Source organism: Garra rufa, chromosome 25 (assembly GCF_049309525.1).
Source record: "Garra rufa chromosome 25, GarRuf1.0, whole genome shotgun sequence".
Lineage (NCBI taxonomy): Eukaryota > Metazoa > Chordata > Actinopteri > Cypriniformes > Cyprinidae > Garra > Garra rufa.
In genome coordinates, this window is record NC_133385.1 from 25,670,799 (window position 1) to 25,698,527 (window position 27,729).

The 27,729-nt window shown below is 34.7% G+C and overlaps 1 protein-coding gene across 1 annotated transcript; it reads left to right on the forward strand.

Annotated features, from left to right (window-relative positions):
- Window positions 1-17,206: 17,206 nt before the first annotated feature.
- On the forward strand, window positions 17,207-23,897 carry dnaja (DnaJ heat shock protein family (Hsp40) member A). The gene is made up of 8 exons (XM_073831952.1): window positions 17,207-17,336; window positions 17,602-17,750; window positions 20,751-20,925; window positions 22,175-22,279; window positions 22,363-22,590; window positions 22,668-22,898; window positions 23,006-23,106; window positions 23,216-23,897. The coding sequence occupies exons 2-8, from the start codon at window positions 17,619-17,621 to the stop codon at window positions 23,426-23,428; spliced, it is 1,185 nt and encodes a 394-aa protein (XP_073688053.1). The 5' UTR covers window positions 17,207-17,336; window positions 17,602-17,618; the 3' UTR covers window positions 23,429-23,897.
- Window positions 23,898-27,729: the final 3,832 nt, after the last annotated feature.

Sequence of the window (27,729 nt, forward strand, 5' to 3'; positions counted from 1 at the left end):
CTAACAGCTTCATGTGGCCGTAAACATTTAATTTTAACTTGGCTTCAAGCACTACGCATCAGTAAAGTTTCACCACGACCACGAAAAGCTTGTAATCATGGTGTTTACATAGAATAATAGTAAAATTTATTTACCTCATGGTATGAACCCAGAGTCTCCGCTGGTTACATCAGTAATAAAACGAGAATCTTTCATACAAATCTATTAGTTGCATTCTGGGGCAAAGCAAAACAAACAAACAAAAAACACATGGGGAACTAACTTGGTTTGGTTATTCTACAATTAATTCGAGGATTTTACTGCTTCATATATTGAGTTACATGCTAATCTGCCCATGGACTCATGTTTAAGCCATGTTTAATCTTGAAGTGGACGAACATCTAGACTTCTTTAATTCTACCTGCTCTAATATTTTAGATGTTGTTGCCCCTCTTAAGGTGAAAAAACATAAGTACATCTCAAAGCCTTGGCTAGATGATACTACTCGTTCACTCAGACAGATCTGTAGAAGGGCTGAACATAAATGGAAACAGATAGATTGCAAGTCACCTATGAAATTCTAAAGGATTCTCTTTCTGCATTTCAACAAATGTCTGCAAACTGGGACCGTACCTGACTGTCTTAAACATGCCTCTGTTTTGCATCAACTTAAAAAGCTAATCTGGATCCTACGCTCATGAGTAGTTTTCATCCAATCTCAAAATGACCTTTTCTTTCGAAAATCTTAGAAAAAGTGGTCCTAGGACAACTTCAGACCTTTTTGAATGAAAACAATTTACATGAGAAATTTCAGTCTGGTTTCAAAGTCCATCACAGTATGAATCTGCACTTTTAAGAGTCATGAATGATGTAATGCTCACCACTGATTCTGGGCAGTCTGTGGCTTTGGTCTTGCTAGACATTAGCTCCGTATTCGACTTGGTAGATCACAATATTCTTTTATCACGCCTAGAGACGTGTGGGCCTTCGGGGTACGGTGCTACAATGGTTCTGATCATATTTAACTAATAGGAGCTACTCTGTCTGTCTTGGGCCCAATTCCTCCTCAATATTCTTTTAAATTCTGGTGTCCCTCAGGGCTCTATTCTTGGCCCGGTACTGTTTAACCTCTATATGCTCCCTTTGGGAACTATTTTATCTAGATATGGCATATCTTATCATCTGTATGCTGACGACACACAAATATATTTGCCTATAAAGCGTGACAATAGGTTTGCCTTAAAGCCTATATTAGACTGCTTGGACGAATTAAAACTTTGGCTCACTAGTAATTTCTTAAGTGTTAATGAAAACAAGACTGAAATTGCTTGATAACAGTCTTAAATTTGACAAGCAGATATGTGCTGTGGTGAAGTCTTGCTTTTACCATCTTCATCTTTTAGCAAAGGTTAAGCCTTTTTTGTCTGCTAAGAATTTTGAAATTGTCATGCATGCTTTCGTAACGTCATGACTAGATTATTGTAACTCTTTGTATATTGGTGCCCCCCAGACATGTGTCGCATGATTGCAGTTGGTTCAAAATGCTGCAGCTCGACTCCTTAAAGGGAAGCGTAAATGCGAACATATTACACCGGTTTTGATTTCACTGCATTGGTTACCGGTTAAATATAGAATCGATTTTAAAGTTTTACTATTTGTTTTTAAGTCCCACAGAATCAGGCTCCACGGTACTTAGCCGACCTACTACATCTGTCCACACGGTCTAGATAACTCAGATCAAGGAACTCTGATTTACTCTACGTTCCCAGAAATAGAGGTGATTGCGCTTTTGCAGTAATCGGTCCTAGGTTATGGAATAGCCTTTCGATTTATATCAGATCTGCTCAAACCCTGTCAGTCTTTAAATCTGCTTTGAAAACCTACCTTTTCTCTAAGGCATTCAACATGCCTTAACTTAAACTTTTTTCTTTTTATATGGTCCATTTAGTTTATAAATGGCTCTGTATGTGTATTGTTTTTTTTATTTTTTGCTTTTGTAAAGCACTTTGGTCAAAACCGGTTGTTTTTGAATGTACTATATAAATAAATATGTATTGTATTGTATTGTATTAATTGTACTACAAATTGTACTACATTTAGAAAACATAAATCGATAAACTCTTGTGCGTGATGACGTTCAATGTTTCCAACAGCGCCTGTAGTCCCATTTAGCAACTTGTTAGCAACCATCTTTTTTAAGAAACGTAACAGTTTTAAAAAATCACGAGTGGGGTGTAACTGGTGTGTTTTATGTCGTACAATAAAACGTGAAAGTATCTTGAGCTTGTGTTAACCACATATCTTATTTAAAGGGTCATGAAACCCCAAAACACATTTTTAAAGATATTAACAGATATTTACATGATTTAACCAAAATCCCATTCAAAAAACCCATTGACTTTGGGACGATGGAACCGGAAGTGCTAAAATGCTAACTCGTTTCGGGGTTTTTGCCTGTAAAGTGACGACATAGTTCCCCCACTCTATTGACTGGAAAGCTTGTAGAGCTCACAAATTTTGCCTTGACTGATCGTTCATTTCATTTGAGGAACATCGACTTCGCTATCAGATGTCTACGTTACAGTTCTGATATTGAAGACAACACACAGCGGAGTCGTCGATGGCACATATTTCTACTGACTCTAAAGATGCCTGTTCTCCAAATTGACTTTTTCCTAGGATCACAGAGTGCACATTTTCGAAATATGCAATTATTTTATGGTAATGATATATCATTATATTATAGAATTAAATTATAGCAAACTGCATTTGCTTTTTGACTGAACCACATGAAAAAGAAAATTATAAAATGTATAACACTTACAACACCAACAACAGGAAAAGTCAGACTAGTGTATGTTTTTAAATGATTGATTACTTTTATATGCACAATTGTTAGATCTTACACTAATGCTGGACCCTGAAAAATAAATACCTTCATAGATAAATTGTACAGCAAACCCAGTACTTCTAAAGTCCTCAAACATATATTTTTCCGTTCTGTCTGGCAACAAGTTTTGCATTGCCTTCAAGAGCTCTGATTGGCTTTTCTGTTTGTTGTACCATTATTTCCAGACACCTGTAACAAACTGATTGGATGTTGTCTCGTCTTCAGACTGATGGCAGAAGTTCTGGACACGTCACTGTTTTCATTGGCCAAGGACCGCCAAAGAGGCCATCTGACCGGTAAAACAAGCAATCGGTTTTTTTTTGGTTTTGTTCAGCGTCATATTTAGGGCAGTGAAAATGTAGTCAACGCATCCCTACACTAACAGCCCGGCGTGCAACCAATAAATCAACCATTCAAGAGCGTTGTGCAAGTTTACTGCAACAATGGCTCAGAGTCTATGCAGTGAACTTCACATAATTTTGAAAATCCAGCGTTTAGTTGATCGTAAACACAACGTCTTTCTTCTTCCATTAGGGGGTTTGGCATTACAACAGCTTTGTTTCCAGTCAGACTGTTAAAGACACGCAACACACACATCCTGTAGAATTTGATCAAATATTATATTTATTCATCTTATATAAAGAAGTTACTTTGCATGTTTGTGTAAGTTATTCTGCCATATATGAGAGCCAGGTGCATAAAATTCTAAAATGGTTATGCCTCTGCAACCCTGGGCACCCAGAAAGGGGTAGATAATAGATGTTACATTTTTGAAAACCAGGTGATTTTCTACAATCAAAACAAGCGTTCAGAGACAGAGACAGATTCAGATGTCCTGAGGACTTTCCCAAAGGGTTTCCCATTATATGGTAAAGTTTCTTACATTCTTGCGCTGACACGTGTAACCAACATGCCTGTCATGGTATGACTAGATGGCACTAGGCTTTGTAACACTGACACCAATACATGTTCCTACGGTTTGCCTTCGATGGATGAGCATACCAGTTCAAGGTCCTCCCCTTCGGGCTGCCCGTTACCTCGCGTCTTTGTGAAATTCTCAGAGGCTGTCCTTACCCTGCTAAAGGAAAGTGGGTGTTTGCATTGTCCATTTCTCAACCACTGGCTAGTAATAGGTGTGCTATCAGTCATGGGACTGGGAACAAATGACTCGAACCCGGAGGCTCGAGAGGTGAACTAATCAATACTGTTTCCGGTACAGACTGCATAGCTTCAGTTTATGGTGATTTGACGTTACAAATGAATGAATGAACGATACAGGTCGGATCGGCAGGTGAGGGAAACTAACAGACAGCATAACCTGAAACAAGCCCAGATCCAAGAGCACAAATCAACTTACGACAGAATTCACGTAAATAAGAGTCTGCTTTTTTATATATATAAAAAGGTACAAGTCCTTTTACAGTGTTTACACATAAAAAACATAGTTATTTTGTTGGTCACCCTTTGATATTTGTGTCTACATTTTCTGTGGGCACCACATTCACAGGTGCAGAAATCACAAGAGTACAAGTTTGGCTCTGGAAAATAATAAAGTCAGACCCGATATTAATGAGTCGGGTGGAGCTTCAAACTTTCTGTAGGTTTTAAAGGGGCAGGACAAAGCAAAGCCTCACTACAAACAATATAAACCAAGACTTTATACAAGCTAAGTTGTTACAACTCGAAGAACCCTTTCACTTTTCTCCTGTTCATAACGTTTTAAGCATTTACAATTCCAAATGTTTCTTAAATATTACTGAACTAGAGAGAGATCTGTGAATAAGTGTTTTACCTGCTTGTACATCGCTGCTGGATCCCATGTTACAAATTAAATCAATTTTCCAAATTAATTGCCTGTTTTAAGTTTCTTCCCGGCTTCTTATATATATAACTGTTACACACTCAAATTTCAGGGCAGACAAATTTATTTTCAAAACTGTTTGAACACAGAGAGACAAAAACATCAGAAGCTCTCATTTGCTACAAGTAAAAATGTATACATTTGTACAATACAAATGTACAAGCAAACGTTTGAATGAAAACATTTGACAAAAAATTATTTTGTTAGATTTTTAAATGTAACTAAATATACAGCTCAAAATGAAGACATAAATCTTTGACTGTTTCTAGTTGTCAGTCTTTGTGGAAAATGATTATTGTTAGTATAATAAACTGCACCGCTGGTTATTCAGCTAGCTATAGGACATTTATGTGAACTATAAGGAGAAATTATAAGGTATAATTGGTTAAAAATAATTCTAAAAGGGTCTCAAATAAGTTAAGTTTTAATTAAAAACTAATAAAATTTTAATTAAAGATGTTGAATTACACAAACTACATCTTCGTCCATGAAATGCATTGGTTACTCCTCAAGCGTTCACTGAAATCAGTGATTCTCAGGGTAAATCCATTCGGAGCACAAAGAGAGTCAAATAAATGCTTGAAGAATGGCAGATCAGTAGTCCTGAACAGTCATTGATAAACAAGTCCATCAATATATCTGTCCGTCGAGTTCAACATTAGAGTTTGACTCCGGAGTTTATAAAGTCCGAACTCGATATTGGGGAGTCGAGAGGAGCCACAATCTTTCGATCTGAAGAAGGAGAGTCTGATTTCTGTAGTGAGCTGTAGGACGATTCAGATGAACATGAAGGCGGGACTCTGGACTCTGATCAGCCTGCTACAGTTGAGCAAAACACCAGCATTTGAGCACATGATACAAAGACTGAGGAATAAAGAGAATGACTTCACTATGAACAGACTTCAGCAGACTATCATACAGACACTTCAGACATGTTGATGTTCATATATTAACAAGCACTTACTGATCCATCATTCTCTGAGCACTAATGTGGTTTTCCCCTGTGCAGTGAATAGATCAGTAATATTAGATATAAAATATTAATATTAAAACTAGAGCTGTTCTTAAAATGTCACTTTTTCTAAGACAGTTTTTCAGTTTTTAGTTACTGTTCACCATTCGAGAACCAAATTTTTCTCATTTTTATTATGCAAGTCACAAGAGTTTAAGTACGGCTCCGGAGATTAATAAAGCCGGACCCGACATTAAAGAGTCGGGTGGAGCTTCAAACTTTCTGTTGGCTTTAAAGGGGCAGGACAGAACGAAGCCGCACTACGGTCAGTATAAACCAAAAGTTTATTCATGCTCAGTTATTACGCTATAACTCCAAGGACTTTTTTTATTGAAAAAGCTGCACTATAGAGACCATGAATGACACAAATGAGCAGAGCATAGGAGCGATCTTTGAGGAAGTGTTTCTGCCTGCTTCTACATCTCTGTGGGATCACATGATACCAACCCTTTATACTTTTACCCTGTTCATAGCCTTTTCTTTATTTCTTTTAAGCATTTGTTGTCTCAAATGTTTTGTAAATCCTACTGTTCAAATTGTCTTCATCTCAACACCTGACGACAGGAGAGACACTGAGCTTTCTGCCACAAATCATTGGAACATGGCAGGGATCTTTGAGGAAGTGTTTCTACACGCTTGTAAATTGCTGCTGGATCGTGTCATACAAATGCTCTTCTAAATGCTGCAATACAGAGATTTCAGACAGAGAAGAGCTGGAGAACTCAATCAGGAGCTGCTCTTCCATCTATGAAACACAGTTGAACTGACGGCTGTTTTCTGGATGACAGAGAATCTACCCGCCTTCAAATCACTGAAACTTTGACCCTACAATCACTGGCTTATGTTCAAGAGGAGGAGCGTAAAATCTGAGCACCTGATGAACCGAAGCTGCTGCTCATTGTGTCTCGTCGCCGCACAAGAATTCTTTGAGCTCTGGGAACAGTGACATTGTCGATCGACACGAGCTGAGATCAACTGAGACTGTGCTTCAGCTTCTGGACTTACATTCACAGATCATCAAGATAGTTGTTATTCATTGTTTTGTGACTCCAGCACAGTTTGTGAGTTTGTGAATCTGTCAAAAGTCTCCTTTGATTCAATAAAAATACCATTTCATGAATTTCCCGAAGTAATTGCCTGTTTAAAGCTTCTTACCTGCGTCCTATGAATATGATATTTGACACTAGAGCTCTTTTCAAAAATCTTTTCTGAAACACTTTGTCAGTTTTTAGTGACTGTTCACCAATCCAGAACCAACAATTTACTCATGTTCACAGTTTACAGTCACAAGAGTCCAAGTTTTGCTCTGGAAAATAATAAAGTCAGAATCGACGTTAGAGAGTCGGGAGAAGGCCCACACTTTCTGTAGCCATTAAAGGGGCATGACAAAGCAAAGCTGCACTACAAACAATATAAACCAAGACTTTATACAAGCTTGGTTGTTACAACTCGAAGAACCTTTGCACTTTTTCCCATTCATAAACTTTTAAGCTTTTACAATACCAAATGTTTCTTAAATCTTACTGAACAAATTGTCTTCATCTCAATACTGAAGACAGGAGAGACACCGTGCTTCCTGCCACAAATGAGTGAAATATGAGATTGATCTGTAAATAAATGCTTCTACACACTTGTACATCACTGCTGGATCCCATGATGCAAATAAAATGAATTTTTCAAAGTAACTGCCTGTTTAAAGTTTCTTCCCTGCTTCTTATAAATATAATATAATAATGTCAAAAATGACACACTCAAGAAAAATTTAAGGGCAGATGAATTTTTTTTTTAAACTAATTGTACACAGAGAGACAAAAACGTCAGATGAAGCTCTAATTTAAAAGTAAAAATGTATACTTTTTTAAAATTATACAACAAAAAATGTAATTTGTTAGCTTTTGAAAATATACAGTTAAAAAATGAAGACAAAAAGTCTTTGACCGTTTGTCAGTTTTTGTGGAACATGTTTATTGTCAGTATAATGAACTGCGCCGCTGGTTATTCAGCTATATTTATGTAAACTTGTATAATTGAATAATGGTTAAAAATAGTTCAAGAAGTGGCTCAAATAAGTAAAGCTAGTACAATTTTTATTAAAAGACAACATTTGAATTACAGATGTTGAATTACACAGACCACATCTTTGTCCATGAACTGCATTGGTTACTCCTCAGGCGTTCATTGAAACCTGTGATCCTCTGAGCCAAATTTTCTAGATGTGCAAATTACAAGAGTTTAAGTACGGCTCCGGAGAATAATAAAGCCGGATCCGGCATTAAAGAGTCGGGTGGAGCTTCAAACTTTCTGTCGGCTTTAAAGGGGCAGGACAGAACGAAGCCGCACTACGGACAGTATAAACCAAGAGTTTATTCACGTTCAGTTATTACGCTATAACTCCATGAACTTTTTTATTGAAGAAGCTGCACAATAGAGACCATGAACTTCTACACAGTGAACTTGAATGCTCAGATCAGTGTTACCATCATGTCAACATCTGATCAAATGAGGGAAGCCGACCTGCCTGACACAAATGAGCAGAACATAAGAGCGATCTTAGAGGAAGTGTTTCTGCCTGCTTCTACATCTCTGTGGGAGCACATCATACCAACTCTTTATACTTTTCTCCTGTTCATAGCCTTTTCTTTATTTCTTTTAAGCATTTGTTGTCTCAAATGTTTTGTAAATCCTACTGTTCAAATTGTCTTCATCTCAACACCTGACGACAGGAGAGACACTGAGCTTTCTGCCACAAATCATTGGAACATGGCAGGGATCTTTGAGGAAGTGTTTCTACACGCTTGTAAATCGCTGCTGGATCACGTCATACAAATGCTCTTCTAAATGCTGCAATACAGAGATTTCTGACAGAGAAGAGCTGGAGAACTCAATCAGGAGCTGCTCTTCCATCTATGAAACACAGTTGAAATGACGGCTGTTTTCTGGATGACAGAGAATCTACCCGCCTTCAAATCACTGAAACTTTGACCCTACAATCACTGGCTTATGCTCAAGAGGAGGAGCGTAAAATCTGAGCACCTGATGAACTGAAGCTGCTGCTCATTGTGCCTCGTCACCGCTGTCGTTCATCCACCAATGTGTCTCTCCTACATCAGATCAGATTTATAGTCGGTGCAGCACAAGAATTCTTTGAGCTCTGGGAACAGTGACATTGTCGATCGACACGAGCTGAGATCGACTGAGACTGTGCTTCAGCTTCTGGACTTACATTCATCAGAGATCATCAAGATAGTTGTTATTCATTGTTTTGTGACTCCAGCACAAATGATTACTGAGTTTGTGAATCTGTCAAAAGTCTCCTGTAAGAATGATTCAATAAAAATAACATTTCGTGAATTTCCCGAAGTAATTGCCTGCTTAAAGCTTCTTACCTGCATCTTACAAACATGATATTTAATACTAGAGCTGTTTTCAAAACTTTTCAAAAACCTTTTCTGAGACACTTTGTCAGTTTTTAGTGACTGTTAACCAATCGAGAACCAACATTTTACGTATGTTCACAGCTGTAGAAATCACAAGAGTTCAAGTTTGGCTCCGGGAAATAATAAAGTCGGATTTGACATTAGAGAGTCAGGAGACACCAGACACTTTCTGTTGCTGTTAAAGGGGTATACAAACAAAGCTGCACTACAGACAATATAAACCAAGACTTTATACAAGCTTGGTTGTTACAACTTAAAGAACCCTTGCACTTGCACCATGATACAAATAAAATGAATTTCTCAAAGTAACTGCCTGTTTAAAGTTTCCCCTACTTCTTATGAATAGAATAATTTAGAAATAGAATAAAATAATAAATATTACACACTCAAGAAACAAATTTAAGGGTAGATGAAGTTATTTTCAAAATTAATTAAACACAGAGAGACGAAAACGTCAGATGAAGCTCTCATTTGCTACAAGTAAAAATGTATACTTTTTAAAAATTATACAACAAAAAATGAATTTTTTAGCTTTTGAAAATAGACAGTTAAAAAATGAAGACAAAAAGTTTTTGTCCAGTTGTCAGTCTTTGTAGAACATGTTTATTGTTAGTATAATGAACTGCGCCGCTGGTTATTCAGCTATAGGACATTTTTGTGAACTTGAGGAGAAATAACTTCAGATATAATTGGTTAAAATAATTCTAGAAGTGTCTCAAATAAGTGAAGGTAATTCAACATTTTTTAAAAGACAACATTTGAATTACACAGACCACATCTTTGTAGATAAAATGCATTGATTGCTCCTCAAGCAATCATTGAAACCAGTGATCCTCTGAGAAAATCCATTCAGAGCACAAGGAGAGGCAAATAGTTGCTTGAAGAACGGCAGATCAGTAGTCCTGAACAGTCATCGATAAACAAGTCCATCAACATGTCTGTCCATCGAGTTCAACATTAGAGTTTGACTCCGGAGTTTATAAAGTCCAAACTCGATATTGGAGAGTCGAGAGGAGCCACAATCTTTCGATCTGAAGAAGGAGAGTCTGATTTCTAGTGAGCTGTAGGACGATTCAGATGAACATGAAGGCGGGACTCTGGACTCTGATCCGCAGCTACAGTTGAGCAAAACACCAGCATTTGAGCACATGATACAAAGACTGAGGAATAGAGAGAAAGACTTCACTATGAACAGACTTCAGCAGACTATCATACAGACACTTCAGACATGTTGATGTTCATATATTAACAAGCGCTTACTGATCCATCATTCTCTGAGCACTAATGTGGCTTTCCCCTGTGCAGTGAATGAACAGTAACATCACCAAAAAAACTACATTAGATATAAAATATAAATTATTAATATTAACACTAGAGCTGTTTTTAAAATGTCACTTTTTCTAAGACAATTTTTCAGTTTTTAGTTACTGTTAACCATTGGAGAACCAAATTTTTCTCATGTTTATAGTTATGCAAGTCACAAGAGTTTAAGTACGGCTCCGGAGAATAATAAAGCCGGATCCGGCATTAAAGAGTCGGGTGGAGCTTCAAACTTTCTGTCGGCTTTAAAGGGGCAGCACAGAGCAAAGCCGCACTACGGACAGTATAAACCAAGAGTTTATTCATGCTCAGTTATCAGGCTATAACTCCAATAACTTTTTTTATTGAAAAAACTGCACTATAGAGACCATGAACTTCTACACAGTGAACTTGAATGCTCAGATCAGTGTTACCATCATGTCAACATCTGATCAAATGAGGGAAGGCGACCTGCCTGACACAAATGAGCGGATCATAAGAGCGATCTTAGAGGAAGTGTTTCTGCCTGCTTCTACATCACTGTGGGATCACATGATACCAACCCTTTATACTTTCATGGCCTTTTCTTTATTTCTTTTAAGCATTTGTTGTCTGAAATGTTTTGTAAATCCTACTGTTCAAATTGTCTTCATCTCAACACCTGACGACAGGAGAGACACTGATCTTTCTGCCACAAATCATTGGAACATGGCAGCGATCTTTGAGGAAGTGTTTCTACACGCTTGTAAATCGCTGCTGGATCGTGTCATACAAATGCTCTTCTAAATGTCACAATACAGAGATTTCTGACAGAGAAGAGCTGGAGAACTCAATCAGGAGCTGCTCTTCCATCTATGAAACACAGTTGAACTGACGGCTGTTTTCTGGATGACAGAGAATCTACCCGCCTTCAAATCACTGAAACTTTGACCCTACAATCACTGGCTTATGCTCAAGAGGAGGAGCGTAAAATCTGAGCACCTGCTGAACTGAAGCTGCTGCTCATTGTGTCTCGTCGCCGCTGTCGTTCATCCACCAATGTGTCTCTCCTACATCAGATCAGATTTATAGTCGGTGCAGCACAAGGATTCTTTGAGCTCTGGGAACAGTGACATTGTCGATCGACACGAGCTGAGATCAACTGAGACTGTGCTTCAGCTTCTGGACTTACATTCATCACAAATCATCAAGATAGTTGTTATTGTTTTGTGACTCCAGCACAAATGATTACTGAGTTTGTGAATCTGTAAAAAATCCCCTGTACGAATGATTCAATAAAAATAACATTTTCTGAATTTCCAAATGTAATTGCCTTATTAAAGATTCTTACCCGTGTCTTATAAATATGATAGGCTATTTGACAGTAGAGCTGTTTTCAAAACTTTTCAAAAACCTTTTCTGAGACACTTAAATTATTGGTTCACCCAGAACCAATAATTTACTCATGTTTACTTTTTACAGTCACAAGAGTCCAAGTTTGGCTCCAGAAAATAATAGTCAGACTCGAAGTTAGAGAGTCGGGAGAAGGCCCACACTTTCTGTAGCTGTTAAAAAGGGCATGACAAAGCAAAGCTGCAATACAGACAATATAAACCAAGACTTTATACGAGCTTGGTTGTTACAACTCGAAGAACCCTTGCACTTTTTTTTCCTGTTCATAACCTATTAAGCATTTACAATACTAAAAGTTTCTTAAATCTTACTGAATAAATTGTCTTTATCTCAACATCTGATGACAGGAAAGACACTGAGCTTTCTGCCACAAATGAGTGAAATATGAGATCGATCTGTGAATAAATATTTCTACACACTTGTACATCGCTGCTGGATCCCATGATACAAATAATATGAATTTCTCAAAGTAACTGCCTGTTTAAAGTTTCTTCCCTGCTTCTTATAAAAATAATATAATAATGGCAAAAAAGACACACTCAAGAAACAAATTTAAGGGCAGATGAATTTATTTTTTAAAACTAATTGAACAGAGACAGAATGTAAGATTGAACTCTCATTTGTTACAAGTAAAAATGTATCCTTTTTTTAAATTATACAACAAAAAATTTAATTAGTTATCTTTTGAAATGTAACTAAATACACAGTTCAAAAATGAAGACACAAATCTTTGACTGTTTCTGGTTGTCAGTCTTTGTGTAACATTTATTGTTAGTATAATGAACTGCGCCGCTGGTTATTCAGCTATAGGACATTTATGTGAACTTCAGGTGAAATTACTTCAGATATAATTGGTTAAAAATAATTCAAAAAGTGTCTCAAATAAGTGTATTTAGTACTAAATATTTTAAAAGACAATCTTTGAATTACACACACACATCTTTTGTCCATGCAATGCATTGGATACTCCTCAAGCATTCATTGAAATCCGTGATCCTCTGAGAAAGTCCATTCGGAGCACAAGGAGAGGCAAATAATTGCTTGGAGAACAGCAGATCAGTAGGCCTGAACAGTCATTTATAAACAAGTCCATCAACATATCTGTCCGTCAAGTCTGACTCCAGAGTTTATAAAGTCCGAACTCGACATTGGAGAGTCCAGAGGAGCCACAAACTTTTGATCTGAAGATGAGTCTTACTTCTGTAGTTAGCATGAAGGAAGGACTCTGGACTCTGATCCGCCTGCTTCAGTTGAGCAAAACACCAGCATTTGAGCACATGATACAAAGACTGAGGAATAGAGAGAGAGAGAGAGAGAGAGAGAGAGAGAGAGTATATAAGAATATATAGACTATAGAGACCATGAACTACTTCACAGAGATATTGAATGCTCAAATCTGTATTACCATAATGTCAACACCTGATCATATGAGGGAAGCTGATTTCTGAATGAGAGGAGCTTGAGAAATCAATACGTCGCTGCTCTTCCACCTATGAACCACATGACGTCTGTTTTCTAGATGACAAAATCTACCAGCCTTCAAATCAAAATGCAGGATTTTGGTATGCTTTTAAAGTCACTTGATCAGGTAAATATCCACTTATTCATCCAGCTCCTGAGTTTGTTCTCTGTGTTCCTGTCACTAGTGAAAACCTTCCAGTAGTAGAATCTGATACAAAACATTCAGATGTGAGCGAGCTGCTTGAATGATTCAAACTGAATCTCAAACCCGTGTGAGTAATTAATTCCAAACAATCAAACTCTAAAGTAGCTTGAAAATTCATTCACAAATCGGCAATGTTAATAAACAACAGAAATACAGGAGAGAAAATGTTTGTCATATTATCCCATTTTATTCCCAAACTATAAACGCAACATGATTTTTCATACACACTCCAGTTTGCTAAAAAGATTGTTTTATTTGTACCAAGACTAGTTTCAAAACTAATTCACAGTACAACGGCTTTTTAAAACAAACAATACATTGTGTGTTTACATTTCATATAGGCCTTCTGCTTTGGTGTATTGATATAATTTGACATTTTTATATATCAGTTAAGGTGCAGTTTATTTGAAGAAATAAAACAGCATTCACAACCTGAATGACAGAAGACATTATAGGACTAACTGAATATTTTAAATGAAATGTTGGACAAGTTATATTTAGCTATTATTGAGACACGGGACAAAACATTTCCAGCATTTGAAACTGCTATTAGGTTTAAAATTGAAAATATTTTCAATTGTAAACGTTATAAGGGATTATTAATAACATGCATTTAACACAATTATTAGGTTTTATACGTTTTTTTTTTTAGAGATATTATCATGTCTGCAACATCGGAGGCAATGAATTTTCATGAATTTCCCAATGAAAACCATAAAAAAAATCTAATATTTTTATATTACATTTCAATTATGGCAGTAATTGAATAGAGACGATGCCTTTAAAAAAACTATTTGTGTGACAGATTTAAGTCAAAATAAAACAGCATATTATTAAGTAAGACATAAATACAAATTTTTATTAAGTTGTGGATTCAGATATATATTTAGACATTCTCAAAGTCAACTTTTTGTAAAGGTTTAGATTTTAGCTTTTTCATTCATGTGCACTCATTTTCTGCATCATGAATGATTTGTAGATTGTACACACAGATTTTTATTTATTTATTTATTTATTTTTTAACCACCATTTAGCTGTTTCAAATCAAGTCCATAATTTTTTTTCTGGTGTCATAGTTACTGCCATAAACTTCATTGAGTTTCAAACCATTCCAATAAATTAGGTACATTTAAAATGTTCAAAACTTTTTTCCCCGGTCTAAAATGACTAGTTACATTAAACAATGTGTTGCTTTTAAATCGCCACATGATCTCATTGGGTTATTCTGTTAATATGTCTATTTTGTACCATTTCATTAAAGTTTGGTTAGAGATTGTTCTTGACTCATCAGCTAATTAATGTATTTGAGTAAAAAATATATTTAAATAATTAAAATCTTGTTGCCTAGTCTTTTGCAAAAATAGAAATAGACTTTTGCTCTTTGAAAGCATGTCTTACATCTAAAATAATTTAACCACATAAAAAAAAATCTTAAGTAACATTATTAGATACTACAGCAGTATTATTGGGTGGTAAGCTTTAATGAGATACAGTGGGTTGATATATGACCACCATGTGTTCTTGCATTTAATTTAATATTATAGTTTTGTCCTTATTAGTAAAAATATAACAACTGTATTATTAATTAGTGCGCCTATAGTTGTTTCTTGTATCAAAATGACTGGTGTATTTCAAGTAGTCTCTGAGTTATGAAGGAAATGTTACAATTCTTGCGGTCTCCCCTATACTTAGTCATCATTTAGCCTACTGAAACGTTTACCTTGTTAAAGAGCGACCTCTGCTGAGCGATTGTCAGAACAAACATCAAGACAAATAATTTATTGTTATGACACGGCATCAATTTTCCATTTAAATTATTATTTTCCTGTTTGTCTCTTTAAAGCTGTTTTGAAACAATCCGTGTTGTATAAAGCGCTATATAAATGTGACTTGACACAACATGTGGGATCTCCTTTACCTAGATTCACTTTGCTTTTTGTAGTAACTTATACGTTCTATATATTAGATAATTTATGTCTGATATATTTTCTTTCTTTCTTCTTTATGTGAAAACGCAGAAACAATACTTACAGTATTTTTTAAATACAATCAAGCCCGAAATTATTCATACCCCTGGCAAATTCTGACTTAAAGTTACTTTTATTCAACCAGCCAGGTTTTTTTTTTTTTGACCGGAAATGACACAGGCTTCTCCCAAAAGATAATAAGACGATGCACAAGAGGCATCATTGTGGAAAAAAATATTTCTCAGCTATTATTTATATTTGAACAAAAAGTGGCATGTCCATTGGGAACAGCTGTTTTACTCAACAGGTAAAAAACAGAAGCTCTCTGCTTTTGGTTTGTGGACAGTCATGGCTAAGACAAAGGAGCTCACTGAGGACCTGCGGCTGCGCATTGTGGCTGCTCACAAGTCAGGAAACGGCTATAAGACCATATCTAAATGTTTTGAAGTTCCAGTGTAGCTACAGTGCAAAGTATTATTAAAAAATACACTGTGAGAAATCTCAGAGGACGTGGTCGGAAGCCAAAAGTGACACCTGTGTTGGCCAGAAGGATAGTGAGAGAGGTAAAAAAGGATCCAAGGATCACCACCAAGGCCATCCTGATGAATCTGGGCTATGCTGGTGGCAACATCTCAAGGCAGACAGTCCAACGGACACTACACACCACTGGGTTTCACGGACGCAGACCAAAGAGCACACCACTTCTCCAGATAAGGCACACAAAAGCCCACTTGGCCTTTGCAAATGCATCTGGACAAAGAAGAAGACTTCTGGTCTTCTGTTTTATGGTCATGAAACAAAAATTGAATTGTTTGGCCACAATGATGTAGCCTTCATTTGGCATAAAAAAGAAGAAGCCTTCAACCCTAAGAACACCATCCCCACTGTCAAACATGGTGGTGGGAACCTAATGTTTTGGGCGTGCTTTTCAGCCGGTGGACCAGGGAACCTAATCACAGTAAACGGCATCATGAAAAAGGAACAATACATCAAAATTGTCAACAACAACAACATCAGGCAGTCTGCAGAGAAACTTGGCCTTGGGCACCAGTGGACATTTCAGCACGACAACGGCCCAAAACACACAGCAAAAGTGGTGAAGAAAAGGTTAGCAGACAAAAACATTAACATTTTGCAGTGGCCCAGACAGAGTCCTGACTTAAATCCAATTGAGAATCTGTGGAGGGAGCTAAAGATCAGGATGATGGCAAGGAGACCCTCCAACCTGAAAGAGTTGGAGCTCATCGCTAAAGATGAATGGGCAAAAATACCAGTGGAGACATGCAAAAAGCTGGTCAGCAATTATAGGAAGCGTTTGATTGCTGTAACAGCCAATAAAGGCTTTTCTATTGATTATTGAGAAGGGTATGAATAATTTTGGACATGCCACTTTTGTTCAAATGTAAATAAAAGATGATTAATATTTTTTCCATAATGATGCTTCTAATACACCGTCTTATTATCTTCTGGAAGACGAGATGTCATTTCTAATATAAAAAAAGGCTGGTTGAATAAAAGTAACTTTAAGTCAGAATTATATAGGCCCTATAGTATGAATAATTTCGGGCTTAACTGTACATAACGTTTGGCATCATTCATAACTGCAAACATCTCAAAATCCCATGTGAAGCTGCATGCCCCTATTCCATCCCATCCCGTTTATGCTTCGCATCGAATCTTCCGGCGTTCAAGCTCGAGAAGGTTCTGGAGCGCCGCGGTTTATATAAGAGCGACAGCAGGCGCTGCGTTCAGGCAGCAGTACAACAGTCACACAAGCAGACAGACGAACTCGACGCGGCACAGCGAACCGGCTTTTCCTCTCCTTTTATTTCTGTGAGTATTACCAAACTCATAACATACACAAATACACTCGCGAAGCTTTATTTGAAGCATTCTTTAGAGTTATTCACCAATGTAACGGACAGTTTGAGTGTCGTTAGCTTTCAAGTACGCTATAAATGACCGCTTGTGTTAACCTGCTCGTAGGTCTAGTGACATGATTAAACACTGCATTAAGCTTTAATATGTCTTTTAACTATGGCATAAGCATATTGAGGTAGCTAGTAGACATGACTGTTGCTATGTTGTGTTCCTGTAGCTAAATCCTTATCGAAGATGGTTCGAGAAACCGGTTACTACGATCTGCTCGGGGTCAATCCCAAAGCCTCGCTGGACGAGATCAAGAAGGCATATCGGAAACTGGCATTGAAATATCACCCGGATAAAAACCCGAATGAAGGCGAGAAAGTAAGTGGAGGTGCTGAGCCGCATGCGGATACCGTATCACGTTTCACTTTGCCTGTTTAAATGACAGCGACAGCAATGAGAGGAACTTTCTGGAAGTGTCCCGAATAGTCCTGTGAGCTGCGGGATGCATTTCTAAACATTGCTTTGAGATCTATCCGCATATAGCCTATGGATGCAAATAGTTAAAGCTGATTTGCATTTTGATTATTTAATTTTACTTATTGAATAAAACAACAAAAGGTGCAGAAGCCAGACACTAAGGGAAAAATGTGTATTTATTTTATTTTTTACTTTCACTTTAATAGATGTTTTCTTGTTTTAGGTTATTTAGATGGTAACTTTACAATAAGGTGTCATAAGTTAATGTTAGTTAGTGTATCAACTAATGTGAACGATCAAAGAACAATACATTTATTACACTATTTATTAATCTTTGTTATTGTTAGTTAATAAAAAACAGTTGTTCAATGTTTGTTCATGTTAGTTCACAGTGCATTAACTAATGTTAACATTAATAAACATAAAAAACTTGTGATTTTAGTAATGCATTAGTAAATGCTGATATTAACCCCTAATAAGATTAATAAATGCTGTAGAAGTATTGTTCATTCTCAGTTCATGTTAACTAATGAACTTTATTGTAAAGTGTTACCATTTAGATATGTGTTGTAATTTTGAGAGGAAGAGACCAAACTGGCAACTGACAAAAATAAATAAATATACAAATAAAAATCATAGATGGAAAAAAAAAAATCCAAAATATTGAAGTGAGCAAAAATAAAACAACTATGATAAAGTGACAAATAAACAAACACGTAAATAAATAAATAGAACAAAATAATTAAAGTTAGGGGAAATATTTTTACTTTGTCTTGTTTTAATTTGTGTTGTTTTATTTGGGTTTATTTAGATATTTGTTGTAATTTTGTGAGGAAGAGACCAAACTGCCAATTGCCAAAAATAAAAATCATGGACAAAAATAAATCCAGAATATTAAAGAAAATAAATCAATCAAAAATAAAATAACTAAATAATAAGGAATTAAAGTAGTTAAAGTTGGGGGGAAATGAAAAATCCTAATAAAACATGCTGAAAAAGGCTAAGTGCAAGAAGAAAAAGAAGGAGGAAAAAGAAAACACAAGAAAATATTTTTTAAAGTGAAAAATGCAGAATAAATGGCTAAGGGAAAGAAGAAAAGGAGGAAAAAAGAATAAAACAATAAAAGGTGCAAAAGCCCTTGACAGTAAGGGGAGATAAAATCATACTTTTATTTTTAAGTATTTTATTTTTTACTTTGTCTTATTTTATGTTGTTTTATTTAGATATTTTTTTTGTAATTTTGAGAGGAAGACACCAAACTGCCAACTGCCAAAAATAAATAAACACAAATAAAAATCATAGAGGGAAACAAAATATCCAAAATATTAAAGTAAGAAAAAATATCTAACAAAAATAAAATAGCACTGATAAAATGACAAAAATAATAAGTTGAAGGAAAATGACAAAGCCTCATACAAAGTGCTGGAAAAAAAGTGAAAGAAGAAAAAGAAGGAGGGAAAAAGGATAAAAAAATAATGTGCAGAAGCCCTTGACAGTATTTTTATTTTTTTTTAATTTTGTCTTTTTTTAATCTATGTTGTTTTATTTGGTTTTATTTAGATATTTTGTGTCATTTTAAGAGAAAGAGATTAATTGCCAAAAATAAATAAACACAAAAATCAAGGAGGAAAAAAAAAATAAAATAAACAAAAATAGAATTACTGTGGTAAAATGACAAAAATAATAAGGAATTAAAGTTGGGGGGAAATAAAAAATCCTAATACAGTGCTAAGGCTAAGTAAAAGAAGAAGGAAAAAGAAAAGAAATGACAAGAAACAAATTCAAAGTAAAAAAAAAAAAAAGCAGAATAAAGGGAAAGACGAAAAACAGACGAAGGAGAAGGAATACAACAATAAAAAGTGAAGAACTGCCAAAAATAAATAAACACAAATAAAAATCATGGAGGACAAATAAAAATTCTTAGGAGTCCTAATAAAAAGTGCTGGGGAAAAAAAGGCTAAATGTGACCCTGGACCACAAAACCAGTCATAAGTGTAAATTTGTCGAAATTGTGATTCTTACGTCATCTGAAAGCTGAGTAAATAAGCTTTCCATTGATATATTGTTTAAAATAGGACAATGTTTGTCTGAGATACAACTATTTGAAAACCTGGAATCTGAGGGTGCAAAAAAAATCGAAATATTGAGAAAATCGCCTTAAAAGTTGTCCAAATGAAGTTCTTAGCAATGCATATTACTAATCAAAAATTAAGTTTTTATATTTATGGTAGAAAATTTACAAAATATCTTCAGGGAACATGATCTTTACTTAATATGCTAATGATTTTTGGCATAAAAGAAAAATCGATCATTTTGACCCATACAATGTATTTTTGGCTATTTCTACAAATATACCCATGCTACTGAAGACACAAATCACAAATGAAATAAGAAGAAGGGGAAAATGCAGAATAAATGGCCAAGGAAAAGAAGAAAAGGCAGAAGAAGGAAAAAGAATACAATAATAAAAGGTGGATTTCTATGTATTTTATTTTTTATTTTATTTTGTGTTTTACTTTGTTGTTTTATTTGGTTTTATTTAGATATTTGTTGTAATTTTGAGAGGAAAAGACCAAACTGCTATTTGCCAAAAATAAATAAACACAAATAAAAATCATGGAGGAAAAAAAAAAAAAAAATCCAAAACATTGATGTAAGACAAAAAAATGTGATAAAATGACAAACCTAGTAAGTAATTAAAGTTGTGGGGGGAAATAAAAAATGATAATACAAAGAGCTGAAAAAAAGGCTAAGTGAAAGAAGAAAAAGAAGTAAAAAGAAATGAAATGATCAAAAAGTAATTTAAACTAAGAAATGCCGCAGAAACCGCAAAGAGAAAGGTTTAAAGAAATTAATCAGTTTAAAAATGAGTAATATAAGGATCCTTTTACTTTTCCCTAGTTCAAACTCATATCACAAGCCTATGAGGTCCTATCAGATCCCAAAAAGCGGGATTTGTATGACCAAGGTGGCGAACAAGCCATAAAGGAGGGAGGCATGGGAGGAGGAGAATCTCCTATGGACATTTTCAACATGTTCTTTGGTGGAGGAGGCAGAATGCAGAGAGAAAGGAGAGGTAAGACATTTATTTACTGCACCAGGTGGCAGTGAGCAAGTGTCACATTTCGTAACATCCCCCCATAAAAGTTTTGACGGTTTTAAATATAGTTTATACACTTTAAAGGATTAGTTCACTTCCAGAATAAAAAGTTCCTGACAATTTACTCACCCCACGTCATCCAAGATGTTCATGTCTTTCTTTCTTCAGTCAAAAGGAAATTAAGGTTTTTGAGGAAAACATTCCAGGATTTTTCTCCACATAGTGGACTTCAATGGGGATCAACAGGTTGAAGGTCCAAATTGCAGTTTCAGTGCAGCTTCAAAGGGCTACACAATCCCAGCCGAGGAATAAGGGACTTATCTAGCGAAAACATCAGTCATTTTGTTAAAAAGCATTAAATCTATATACTTTTTAACCACAAATGCTTGTTATCTGCGTCTTACTCTATCTCCTCATCTCATTTTCTCCTCCAACTTTAAAATCGCCCAACATCGTTGTTTTACCTTTTTTTCTAAGGGCGTTTGGCTTTCTTTGCACATCTGCTTTGTAAACACTGGGTCGGCACTGCCGCTTTACGTCACATGTCCTTTCCAATGTGACTACATACACTCTTAAAAATAACGGTTCCAAAAGGGTGTTTTTGCAGTGATGCCATAGATGAACCATTTTTGGTTCCCCAAAGAACCTTTCAGTAAACAGTTCCTAGAAGAACCATTTTGAAGAACAATTTTAAAATCTAAAGAACCTTTAGACATTTGTTGTTAAGAAGTATATAGATTTATTTATTTGCTTGTTTTGGAAAATGGACAATCATTTTGCTAGATAAAACCCTTGTTCCTCAGCTGGGATCGTGTAGAGCCCTTTGAAGCTGCACTGAAACTGCAATTTGGACCTTCAACTCATTGATCCCCATTGAAGTCCACTACACTCTTAAAAATAAAGGTCTCAAAAGGGTGTTTTTGCAAAGATCCTTTCAGTGAACAGTTCCAAAAAGAACGATTTTGAAGAACAAATCTAAAGAACCTTTTTTGACTATAAAGAACCTTTTCTGCATTTGAAAGGTTCCATGGATGTTCAGGGTTCTTCGTGGAACCATCAATGTCAAAAAAGAATTTAATGTTTCCCTCAAAATCCTTCATTTAATTGTGGTAAGTAAATTATCAGGACATTTTTATTCTGGAAGTGAACTAATCCTTTAAGTTTAATGTTTCGTATACTAGTTGTTGGTAGTTAATACTTCATGTTATCTTTTTCCCATATTCAGGTAAGAATGTGGTTCACCAGCTCGGAGTCACACTGGAGGAATTATACAATGGCTCAACAAGAAAACTTGGCCTTCAGAAGAACGTGATCTGTGAGAAATGTGACGGTAAGAATGGAATTCCTTTAATGGAACAATTGCTTTGGTGATTTAAAAAAATGAAGATGATCTGTAAATGATCTGTCATGCAGGTTACGGAGGCAAAAAAGGCACAATTGAAAAATGCTCGACATGCAAAGGAAGAGGCGTTCAGGTTCAGGTGAAACAGATTGGACCAGGAATGATCCAGCAGATTCAAAGCATGTGCTCTGATTGTCAAGGACAGGGAGAGAAGTTCAACTCCAAGGACCGTTGCAAAAACTGCAATGGACACAAAGTGGAACGCAAGAAGAAGATTCTTGAAGTCCATATTGACAAAGGTAGAAGAACATGAACTTTACTACCTTCTTTATTCTTCTAAAGTATTTTAGAAACATACTAATGGTCTTTGTCACAGGTATGAAGGACGGCCAGAAGATCACTTTTACTGGAGAAGGAGATCAAGAGCCTGGATTGGAGCCTGGTGATGTTATAATCGTACTGGACTTGAAAGAACACCCAGTCTTCAGAAGACAAGATGACAGTCTGATCATGAAAATGAAGATCAAGCTGGTGGAGGCACTCTGTGGGTTTAAAAAAACTGTTTGTACGCTAGATAACCGAATGTTGCTCATCAACTCACCTCCAGGTATTTATTTGTGAATAATGTATGAGTTTGCATGAATGCTATTTCAATTAATATTTAGTAAATATTTAAATTATTAAATTAATTCATTGCGATTCATTTTGTTTTAGGTCAAGTAATAAAACCTAATGATCTAAAATGTATTCATAATGAGGGCATGCCTGTCTACAAAGACCCTTATGAGAAAGGGCTTCTCATCATACAGTTTGAGGTGAGTTGATATAATGTGTTTACATTTTAATTATTTAAAACAAATAATGATTAAATTATAATTTGTTTTGGGAGCGTCACATCTCACTGAAGCATTTCGGTTCCCTCAGATTGAGTTCCCAGATAAACACTGGCTACCTGAGCACATGCTGCCTGACCTGGAGAGGTTACTTCCAGTCAGAGATCACATCATGATGTCAGATGATATGGAAGAGGTTGACCTGTGTGAGGTAGACTATGAAAGACAAAAGAAAAACTTTAGTGGTGAAGCCTACGATGAAGACGAAGGCCCCAGGCATGGCGTCCAGTGTCAGACTCAGTAAACGTCATATAAGAAACAATGGTGCAAATGTACACTGAATACTAGGCCTGTTAAATTTAGTTCTTGCGGAGTAGTATGTACAGCAAGAATTTTCCTTACCAAGCCTTATAAAATGGACCATTTTCTTGCCACCAGTGGGATTCTTCTTTCTGAAGTGTCTAATGCAATTACCACCACAAATAAGTATTAATAGACATTTAAAGCAACTATTTTGGATAAAAATGTCATTCATTTACAAATGGAATTTATTAGTTAAATTTGCATGTAAATTATTTCGTCTGTTTGAGTATGTTCACTTTTATATGTTAATCTGTAGAAGTGCTTTGGTCAAGACAGGACGCTGCACTTTTTTGCCAGTTGAAAATTTGTATTTGTACATTTTCTAAGAATGTGACACACTGTGTGTTTAACGTGGTGTTTCTTTCCTTAAAATGTGTTTTATTTTTCACAAATAAAACATTTCATTACAATTCCTTCTTTGTTTACATTGTTCGCTGGATTATGTAATCATCTTCCAAAAATTAAGTACTTGTAATTTTAACTTCTTTGTTTACTTGAATATACAGAATTGCAGAGCTGGGTAGTAATGGATTACATGAAATCTGGATTAAGTAATCAGATTAAAAAAATAAGTACTTGTAATTAAGTACTTGTGATTTTCACAAATAAAACATTTCATTACAATTCCTCCTTTGTTTACTTGAATATACATAATTGCAGAGCTGGATAGTCACTGATTACATGTAATCTGGATTATGAAATTAGGTTCCAAAAATTAAGTACTTGTAATTTTCACAAATAAAAAATGTAATTACAATTCCTCCTTTGTTTACTTGAATATACATAATTGCAGGGCTGAGAAGTAACTGATTACATGTTATCTGGATTACATAATCAGATTCCAAAAATCAACTATTTGTAATTAAGTAGGCCTACTTGTAATTTTCACAAATAAAACATTACAATTCCTCCTTTGTTTACTTGAATATATATAATTGCAGAGCTGTGTACTGACAAATTACATAAATCAAGTACTTGTAATTAAGTACTTGTATATCAAGTACTTGTAATTTTCACAAATAAAGCATTACAATTCCTTATTTGTTCACATGAATATATATAATTGCAGAGCTGGGTATAACTGATTACATGTAATCTGGGTTACATAATCAGATTCCAAAAATCAAGTACTTGCAATTAAGTACCTGTATATTAAGTACTTGTAATTTTCACAAATAAAAAAATCATTACAATTCCTTATTTGTTTAATTGAATATACATAATTGCAGGGCTGAGAAGTAACTGATTACATGTTATCTGGATTACATAATCAGATTCCAAAATCAACTATATGTAATTAAGTAGGCCTACTTGTAATTTTCACAAATAAAACATTACAATTCCTCCTTTGTTTACTTCAATATATATATATATAATAGCAGAGCTGTGTATTGATGGATTACATGTAATCTGTGTTACGTAATCAGATTCCAAAAATCAAGTACTTGTAATTAAGTACCTGAAAATTAAGTACTTGTATTTTTCACAAATAAAACATTACCAATTCCTTCTTTGTTTACTTGAATATATATAATTGCAGAGCTTGGTAGTAACGGATTACATGTAATCTGGGTTACGTGATCAGATTCAAAAAATCAAGTACTTGTAATTAAGTACCTGTAAATTAAGTACTTGTATTTTTCACAAATAAAACATTACAATTCCTTCTTTGTTTACATAAATATATATACTTGCAGAGCTGGGTAGTAACTGATTCCATGTAATCAGTGTTACATAATCAGATTCCAAATATCAAGTATTTGTAATTAAGTACCTGTTTATTAAGTACTTGTAATTTTCACAAATAAAACTTTTCATTACAATTACTCCTTTGTTTACTTGAATATACATAATTGCAGAGCTGGGTAGTAACTGATTACATGTAATCTGGATTATGAAATCAGGTTCCATAAATTAAGTACTTGTAATAAAGTACTTGTAATTTTCACAAATAAAACATTTCATTATAATTACTCCTTTGTTTACTTGAATATATACTTGCAGAGCTGGGTAGTAATTGATTATATGTAATCTGGGTTAGGTAATCAGATTCCAAAAATTAAGTACTTCTAATTTTCACAAATAAAAAATTCATTACAATTCCTTATTTGTTTACATGAATATATATAATTGCAGCGCTGGGTAGTAACGGATTGCATGTAATCTGGATTACGTAATCAGATTCCAAAAATTAAGTACTTGTAATTAAGTACCTGTTTATTAAGTACTTGTAATTTTCACAAATAAAAAATTTCATTACAATTCCTTATTTGTTTACTTGAATATACATAATTGCAGAGCTGGGTAGTAATGGATTGCATGTAATCTGGATTACGTAATCAGATTCCAAAAATCAAATCTTTGTAATAAAGAAGGCCTACTTGTAAATTAAGTACTTGTAATTTTCACAAATAAAACATTTCATTACAAATCCTCCTTTGTTTAGTTCTATACACATAATTGCAGAGCTGAGTAGAAACTGATTACATGTATTATGAATTATGTAATCAGATTACAAAAATTAAGTACTTGCAATTCTTTTAAATTACATTTAAAAAATACTCACAATCAGACTATAGTTACTTTTTTTATGGATTACATCATTACGTATTCACAAATAGCAATAACCGATTCATAATTTATTGTTTCTCCCCAATTCTTCTTTTTCATCTTTTAAATATTCCTTTCTAAAATAACCTACCACTTACATACATTCAGATATACATTTTAAATCATTTTTTTATGATTTAATTATTAGCTTTTCCTTAAACTCACAAACCCCCTGCAGTTCATTTACAACCCCAGTTTTGGAAACCTTCATGTAACAAAATTTTTTAACGCACTTCACGTTGTTAATTACAACGAATGAATGAAATAGAGAAATTTCTTACTCTTTTTACTGTTATCTCAGTATGGTACTCGATTATCCTATTTAAATCATTGGATAAATTACTTGGGTCAAGGGTAATCTAAAAGTAATCAAAAAGTAGTTTGATTACATTACCTAAAATCTATAATGTGACTGATTTTTACTAACTACTATTTTTATGTAATTTGGAATCAGTAATGGATTAAAATGTCTAAGTAATCTACCCAGCTCTGCATAGTTGCAACTGAGTGAAAGATATTTGAAAACCTTGTCATGTAAAACAGTTTATAGCATTCTAGCTCATTTTAAGTTGTATATAACCCTCACATCCAATTTAAAGTCTGGGGTCAGTAAGATTTGTATTAATTTGTTTATTTTTAAAAGAAATCAATACATTTAAATCAACAAAGAGGCATCATATTGATCAAAAGCAATCGTAAAGATATTCAGATTTTTTTTTAAATCCACTTCAAATAAATGCTGTTCTTTTGAGTTTTATACTGATGAAACGTTCCTGAAAAATAGTTTTCACACAAATATTAAATAGCACATCTGTTTTCATTGTTAATAGTAATGTATGTTTCTTGAGCAGCAAATCAGCATATTAGAGTGATTTCTGAAGGATCACGTTACACTGAAGACTGGAGTAATGATGTTGAAAATTCACATCACAGGAAAAAGTTATGTAAAATATATATATTATATATATATATATATATATATATATATATATATATATATATATATATATATATATATATATATATATATATACACACACATTTAATTATAATAACATTTCACAATATTACTGTATTATTCATCAAATAAACACAGTCCTTGTGAGCATTAAAGGCTTCTTTTAAAACATCCCCAAATGTTTGAATGGCAAAAGGTTGCAGCAATAAAATATATTTGTTAAAAATGACACAAGGCGTGAGATGAGAAATGAAACTGAAATGTAGCGTTGACTGTTTTGAACGTGTGGATTAAATTGCAGGATGCAGCTGTATCATGCAGAAGAATTTTATTTAGAACCACTGAACTGATAGCATGGTAGAAAGAACCTGCCATGCACCATTCATAATCACATTTAGAGCGCATTCATTGTAATCAATGAAAAAGTAAGGCATTAAGAAGTTGCACAATTCTTTGTAATCAAAGCGTCACTCCTTCTTCATCCTTCTCAGTGTTGCTTTCTTCTGAAAGAACAACCTATTTGAAAAAAGAAAACACGTAGCTTGAGATACTACATCAAGTATTATTTGTACAATCTAGACAGGCTGGATGTTTTACAATCATTCAGCAAATACACACCCTCAGTCAGCCTTGCTTTTCCTCCTGTGGGCTGGCAGAGCACTGTTGAACACCCA

Excerpts from the sequence above, each read along its gene's own strand:
- dnaja (XM_073831952.1), top strand. The coding sequence starts at position 17,619 with ATGGTTCGAGAAACCGGTTACTACGATCTGCTCGGGGTCAATCCCAAA. Across the intron at positions 22,591-22,667 it reads TGAAGTCCATATTGACAAAG|GTATGAAGGACGGCCAGAAG; the intron begins GTAGAAGAACAT and ends TCTTTGTCACAG. Across the intron at positions 22,899-23,005 it reads GCTCATCAACTCACCTCCAG|GTCAAGTAATAAAACCTAAT; the intron begins GTATTTATTTGT and ends ATTTTGTTTTAG.